Source organism: Triturus cristatus, chromosome 8 (assembly GCF_964204655.1).
Source record: "Triturus cristatus chromosome 8, aTriCri1.1, whole genome shotgun sequence".
NCBI lineage: Eukaryota > Metazoa > Chordata > Amphibia > Caudata > Salamandridae > Triturus > Triturus cristatus.
Genome location: NC_140591.1, coordinates 419416053 through 419423716, shown reverse-complemented (window position 1 = coordinate 419423716; position 7664 = coordinate 419416053). Strand labels below are relative to the sequence as shown.

The following is a 7664-nucleotide window of genomic DNA, read 5'->3' as shown; positions in this document are numbered from 1 at the left end:
ATGCAAATATGCAATAACCAAAACTAAAAGCTAAATATTTTCAGTACATGCTGTCTTACAATTAACAGGTTTATTATCTCTCATCTGTTGCCAATGGAGCTGTGCACCCCAAAATACTATGAAAACTTAAGAAAAATTAAATACGACTTTTATATAAGATAAAATAAAGCAGACTTTTTGTAAACAGGGGATGTGTTACATATTGTTTCCTAGTAACTTATTTCTATTTCACTGGTGAGAAATATAACATTCACGTACAATGTTTATTGAAGCCTTCTTGAATGTTACTCTGTCATGCCAAGGCATTTCTTCAGTTCTGCTGCTGTTTTTTGCATTTGCTGAATGTTCCATTTCCGCTGCCGGTTGCTCAGTTGAACTTTATTCAGTTGACAGTGCAAACGTTTTAGAATAGCTTCGTACCGTTTGTTTTGCACCTATTTCAATTTAAGTGAAATAAAATATCTTTCAATGTCTTATAAATATCTAGTAAGTCTACAAAAGTAACATGCACTACTGTGGCATAAAAAGTCTATTTGAAAATAGTAATGTTCACAGGAATGTTGTGAATAAAACTCAGACTTATTTGCAAGTAGCAGCTTCTAAGGATGGCACTTCTTCTGGCCTACAAACAGTCCTTGAATCTTCTAGCATTGAAACTACACAAATAGTATCATCGCATTCTAGCCTTATGACATGAACGCATTCTAACTGCGAATTCTACAATACTGCCTTTACATAAATGGACTGGCAATTCAAAAGGAACCTTGGGAGAAACAGAAGGCATGCTTCTTGTGCCAGGTTGGGAGGGCGCCCAGGGTCAGACTGAAGCTTTTCTTTATATTGGTTGGTGGGGGCGAGCCCAGATAGATTTGAGGAACTTCGCTTCACAAGAGGTGGAGCGCACTCCCAATGTAGTAAGGAAAGAATCATGATGTGCGAAGTAACTCTATTTTTGTCACGTTTGTGACCGCTGAGTGATTCAGTAGTAATCCTTAAGATAGTCTATAGTAAAACGCATTTTTGATTTCTAATAACTTTGGTCATCTTTGACTAATTTGTATGAAACTTTCTAAAAGAATAAGTTACTTACCTTTTAAATGCTTTTCTGTTGGATGCTCTATACTCAATCGCTGAAAGGTTGTTCCATTGACCTCTGTTGCAACTATGTCCCACTTCCAGACATGCCATCATACAGCTACCCAAAGGGCCCCAGTGCTTTGTTTCAGCACCCAAAGACATGGATGCATAGCTCTACACATACAGATTTTGGTTTCCTCAAATATTTAAAACTTTACACAAACCTTGATAATGAGGAGGGAGGTCACCCCAGAAGACAATAGGTTTTAAAATGTGCAGCATGTTGGAAGCAGGTGTGAGGGATGGACCCATGCACTGTCTTCCTATGGGTTCCTCTGGAACAAGCATGACAAATGTTGCTTTATGCAGACTTTGAGAAGGCACAGGTTGTCAAGAACATCCAGAAGAAGAGAAGGATTAAGCACCCAAAGCAGACCGGATGCTGAAGTCTGGGTCACTGCCAGAGCTGCAGGGGTTGTCAGGTGTTGGAGGAGTGAGACAAATAAATTTAGCAAGGCAAAAATGGAGTTTTTTTACATTTGTGATACTATAGAAGGGAGTAAAGCAATATGTCAGCAAGCAGTGGTTGGAAGATACGATGTTGGCCTGGAGGATGGACACTTTATAGTGAGCCCCTGAATCTTGATCAAGGAGCTAGCATTAGGTTAGTGGTTTCATTTGTGCCCAGGAGTTTCCTATTGTCACAGTCCCATCATGTGCTGTACACAGAACAGCTGGACATTAGAAAAAACCCAGGATAGATTGGACCATCTATTCTTCTGGCCAGGGATATGCAGAGATACACAAATGTTAAGCTGAACCTGTACTATGTGCAAATAAGTGGTAAGTCAGGAGGTAAGACGGAAGCACCATTGGTGCTACTACCAGGTCAGTATGAGATGGTGGGAATTTACATTGTTGGTCCATTTGAACCCCCGTCCGTTTCAGACAACAAGTACATTTTGGTTGTGGCGGCTCATGCCACCAGGTATTCCAAGAAGCTACTTCTCTAAGGTTTGATTTCCTCGGACAATGTTCTTCAACCAGGAGAACCAGCTTTGCCTCCTCATACACAAGAGATAGTGTGACATACCACTTTTTCACAACATATCACCCAGAGATGAATGGGTTGATGGATAGATTCAATAGGAGTGTTAAGAGCTTGACTGGAATGCAACCAGACAACCTCCGAAGGAAGTGAGATCTCCACCTGCCTTCCTACAGATAAATTACACTGTAATTTAACTCCAGTCCCAGTATGGTGAGTGGGGCCTGGCTCCACTCACCTTAGTCAGAGAAAGGTGGGAAGTCATTTCTGAGTCACCACAGAAGGCTGTGATGAACTATATGGTTGGTCTCAGGAAGTTGAAGGCACAATACACAAGTCAGTTGAAGAAAAACCTTGAGGCAAGCCAAGAGCTGATGAAAGTGTAGTATGACAAAGAAAGTGACGCTCACTGGGTACCAGGAGAGTCAGAAGGTGTTTGTGGTGTCACCCACTTGTCCAAGAGCTTTGTAGAATAAACAGAGCGAGCCATAAAAGGTAGTGCAGAAGATTTCTCAGGTTAACTATTTGATGAACACAGGTGCCACAAGGGAACCAAAGGGGGTGTTTCATGTGAACTGGCTCTTAATATCATGGTTATAAAATAGGAGTTTGAGAAAGACAGTGAACCTCTTCCTGACCTTTTGAAGTCAGGAGGACAGTGAGCTTTTTCCTAACTTGCTGCATAATGATGTGTAGGATGGTTCTATGAATGGGGTACAACTTGCCCCGGAGCTAAAGCTTAAGCAGAAAGAGTATAAAGTGGCCCAGGGAAAATTGACCCATGTCTTCTCACTAACTCAAGGGTTGCTATCTCTCTGCGTCAGTGACACAAATACAGGAAATAGTCTGCCTGATGCATGCAAGACTTACTGGATACCTGCCTGAATGTAAGAATGCATTAAAGCATATATGGCCAAAATGTTGGGATTGGGAATTAATTAGAATTCCCATGGTCTTTGGGCCAGCCCAGTGGTGTTTGTCTCACTTGGCTGGTCCAGACTTGTGCTTTCTGTGGGCTACCAGGCCCTTAATGAAGTCACAAAGACAGATGCAGACCCAATCCCAGGAGCTGATGAGCTAGTGGAAGAGGTGGGTGTTGTCAGCTATCTGGCAACCTTTGATTTGACCAGTGGCTATTTTCGAATCGCTTTTGCACTTAGTGCCAAGAAAAAGCCTACGTTCTCTATGCCAGAGGGATTATACCACTTTAGAGTAATGGCCATTAAGCTGACGAATACGCTTACCACTTTTCAGCACCTGGAGAGCTATGGCCTAGAGTAATGGCCATTGAGCTGACGAATGCGCCCTCCACTTTCCAGCACCTGGAGAGCTATGGTCTATCAGGGCTACACGATTTCAGTGGCCTACCTGGACGATATTGTGGTGTTCAAAACTTAATTGAAGGACCACCTAATGCTAATAAGACAAGTGCTGGTCATGAAACAAAGAGCAAAACAGACCGTCAAGGAATCAAATGCAAGATGAGGGCAGTCCACTGTAGCCTACCCGCCATCCAGGAATTAGTGAGAGCCTTTTTAGGACTCACTGTTTACTATGGGAACTTTGTGGGGAACATAGTTACCCACTGACAGCCCTGACATCCAAGAAATAGCTCAAGAATGTACTGAGCAGTGTCAAAAGTCATTTGAGGACCTGCAGAGAGCACTTATGCAGTGTATCTTTATTTAAGGCCCCTGATTACTGCCAGTTCCTCATATTAGAAACAGTTGCCAGAGATAAAGGAATTGGAGCAGTGTTGAATCAACTTGATGACAAGAGTAAAGAACATCTGGTGGCCTGTTTCAGTCACAAACTACTCCATAGACAGCAGAACTGGGTGGCCATTGAAAACCATGCTTTCACAGTGGAAGAAAAAGACGGAATGAATCATAGGAATACAGATGAACCTTCCTACTACCAACTTTACAGATCCAAAGTAGGAGTGGCCCCGGAACATCCGTGATAAAAGACCTCAACCCCCATGGTTGAAGCCCAGTTGCTCCGACTGTCCCTGTGGCCCCCAAATGAGGTCTGTTAGACCTGGCTCCATAGGTGTGGGTCTCCCTTCTATTTTTTGCCTCTACTTCCTGTGTTTTGCTGTGTGTTGGACTCCATTTTTGCTGGCCTTGATGCTTTGGGCACTTTGCCACTGCTGTTCAGTGCCAAAGTGCAAGTCCTCCCTTTGTAAAGTATTGTTATGGATTAGTGATTCCATGATTGGCTTATTTAATTTACTCGTCTGACCCTAGTACAGTGCACTATGTGTGACCAGGGCTTGTAAATCAAATGCTGCTGGTGGGCTTGCAGCACAGATTGTGCCACCCACAGAAGCAGCTAGTAAAATGAGACTCAGGCCTGCCATTGCAGAGCCTGTGGGCAGTATGGGACCGCTATGTCGACTTGGCAAGTGCACACACTTGCCAGTCCCCAAACCTTCCCTTTTCTACATATTAGTCACCCCTAAGGTAGGCCCTGTGGGCAGGGTGCATTGCATGTGGAAGGTACGATATGCCCTGATGTGTGTGGCATGTCCTGATAGTTAAATACTGCCAATTTCATTGTTCACTTTTGAATGGCTATCTGTTCCCATAGGCCAGGATGGGGAGTTTGTTTATAACATCTTATAAACATAACTTACCCTGGGAACAATATAAGATATTAACGTTTAGTATGCCTGAACTCAGAATGTTAAGATGCATCTTTTTGTGAGGGTGATTTTTACATTCTGTGTTTGAAAATATCACTTTTAGAAAGTAGGTATTTTCTTCCCTAACCATTCCAGTCTGCCTCTGCTAGGTTTGTGTATTGCATGTCTGGCTTTTGGATGACCGGGGCTGGAGAAAGGCAGCGGTTCCGGAAGTCTGATGAGTCAGGGCTGGGCTGAATAGGCCTGGTCTGCATTTGGAGTGGTGGGAGGAGTAGCACCTTCACCTGTGACGGCTCCGCCTCCCTGTGGTGTGTCTGGAGCCAGGGCTCACACTGACAATGGAGGTTATTGTGCACTTGCAAAGTGCACCACAGAACTGGTTTTGGCTGGGTACAGGCACTCTCTGCCTTCAGAGAACAGAGGATTTTGGTGTATAAAAAGAGGGGCATCATCATCAACAATACAGAGACCTGCCCAACAAAGTGGATAGAGTGAACAAGCTTTCATCAATAACCCTTACACATTCAAGTTTACTTTGTTTTGAATTATCATGGTCGGCAAAACTTTTTATGCCGTACACAGATAGGGTCTGATGTCACTCAATTTTTAGAAAAAATCTTAATCGTGTCTGTGTGTGTAAAGTGCCTCCGTTGTTGTCCCACTTCCTAAAAATGTAAAGAGGAAAGAGGAAGAGAGAGACCATGTGCGTGTGGTATCCGCTCAGAGATAGCAGTGATAGAAAAAGGTGAGGGAAGGATGGCGGTGCCTCACGGAAGTAACACCATGGAGGATACGCAGACAGGTACTCGCCTGCTACCTCACGTTCTCATCATTAGCGACTGACATCCAAAAGGAAAAAAAATCAAATAAAAAACCTCTTATCAATACCATCATGTAGTGCTACGTGTGAAAATTAAATTCTAATTTGTGTATCTGTGTTCACAATTAATAATAATGTCAACCCAAATAGGCGAGATGGGGTCTGATCAGAACCCACGTCTATCCACGTTAAAACCGAGCAAAACAACACTAGCTGTATGATTGTTTATTCTATGCTGTGCGTTTGCTCACTTAAAACCAACATGTTTCATTGCCTTGAACACTTTGCGGCAATTTCATCAGGGCTAGGGTCGACTGGCCACACTGCACTTCTGGTTCAGACCAATGAACTTTTTGTCTGCACCTGAGGAAGACACAATTCGTAAACACACAATCAGCCTTTTCAACCGCATAAATCATATGTTTTTTGTAAGAGAACTTTCTCTTAACAGACTGTGCAATTAAAATCCGGTGCCTGCAACAACACCAGGAATATTTACCATGCGGTTGCTCATCTTGAGCATACCTAAACCTCTCTTGTAAATGGGTGTAAGCTACGTCCGGGTGTGCATGTACACTCTTTTCTTGGTCGTCAGATTGCCACGGGTATATATTTCTGGGGGACACAAACATCCAGTTAGAACCCGTACTCAAACATAAGTGTCAATAAAACTGGGTATGCAGGTCAAACGCCACCTTCACTATTACTAATGTGTAATTGCTGCAGACATCTACTCATAAATAATTGCTGCAAGTATCTAATCATGCTTTCCATGGAGACATCTACTCTATTGTGTTTTGTAAGTCATCATTTGTTCAGCCTCACGTTTATGTGTACCAATACTAATCAGTGCGACTATCTTGCCAATAGTGTAAGTGAGTTATTATGGCTTCCATCTAATCGTCGCGCCCAAATGGTGCCTCAAAGTATCGTAATGTACCATCTCCTCGCGGTATATTAACAAACAGCCAATTTCCATATCTATTTAGTTCGTAAGCAATATATGGGGATCCCTACTCCTTCCTTTATACATTCGTCCACTCACCTCGTCGGCCTGCTGATCCCGATAATATTCAGCCTCAGAGTGTGGACGAAAAAACACGTCTTTAATACGCACCGCGCGACGCTTTCTCGCATGCGTAGTGGTTTATAAGTTAGTTGAAGTACGCAGCGGCCATATTGTGTAGACTGTTATATGCATGCCGAGATGAATCCCTTTTATTCCGTTTATTAATGTTAGGAGGGGTTCAAATAGGACAAGAATGCCGGTATTGCTTAAAGAAAAGAGGTTTTGATCATACGATAGTTGGAAGCAAAAAAAAAAAAAAAAAAAACATTTTTGGGAAACAGATACCCAGATGCATGTTGCTCTATTGACAATTAGGTCCATTAGTGATTATGGGCTAAGGCCTTATATGATAAACCTGGAGAAATTTAGACAATCAAGGTTCTAGACTACAGACTACCAGGTCACTACCTTATGCCATTCAATGTAATCGTTCAATCCCTGTTGGTCCACTTTCTCCTGGTAGATCCAACGTGCCTCTTTCGTAGTCAGTCTTGCTTCCATATTGTATAGGTCTCCCACCAACCTTTCCAGCACGACCCAACGCAAATCTTTTGGACTATGTTTCGCCGTACTGAAGTGTTGTACCAATTTCGTGGTTAATTTACCCACTCGTATAGTACCGAGATGCTCCTGCACGCTGATCTTAACTTTGTGTGTGGTGAGGCCAATGTAATGAAGGCCACAAGGGCATGTGAATCTGTAGATGACATTGCAAGTGTTGCAATTACTAAACATGTTAAGGTACCATGTTTTGCCTCCCGACAGCATGACACTTTTAGTCGGTATTGTAAGCTCACACACTGTGCACCCCACACATTGATAATGCCCCGAAGGAATCCCTGTGTCTTTGATCTCTGGTTTTGGTCGAGAATGAACCAACCGGTCTCGCAGGTTGATTGATCGCTTACAAGCGAAGCGGGGTTGAGGCATAATCATAGTAGGGGTGTTCAGCAGGGACCAATGTCTTCTAATAACTTGTCTGATTTTTGTAGACAAGGGTCTA

At 43.0% G+C, this 7664-nt stretch overlaps 1 protein-coding gene across 1 annotated transcript in view; it reads right to left on the bottom strand.

The window, feature by feature from the left end:
* Positions 1 to 284: 284 nt before the first annotated feature.
* Positions 285 to 7664, bottom strand: part of CCDC122 (coiled-coil domain containing 122) — a 136718-nt gene continuing 129338 nt past the window's right edge. Inside the window, exon 4 of the mRNA XM_085623737.1 lies at positions 285 to 434. Coding sequence (XP_085479863.1) covers positions 285 to 434 — 150 coding nt within the window. The remainder of the gene's footprint in view (positions 435 to 7664) is intronic.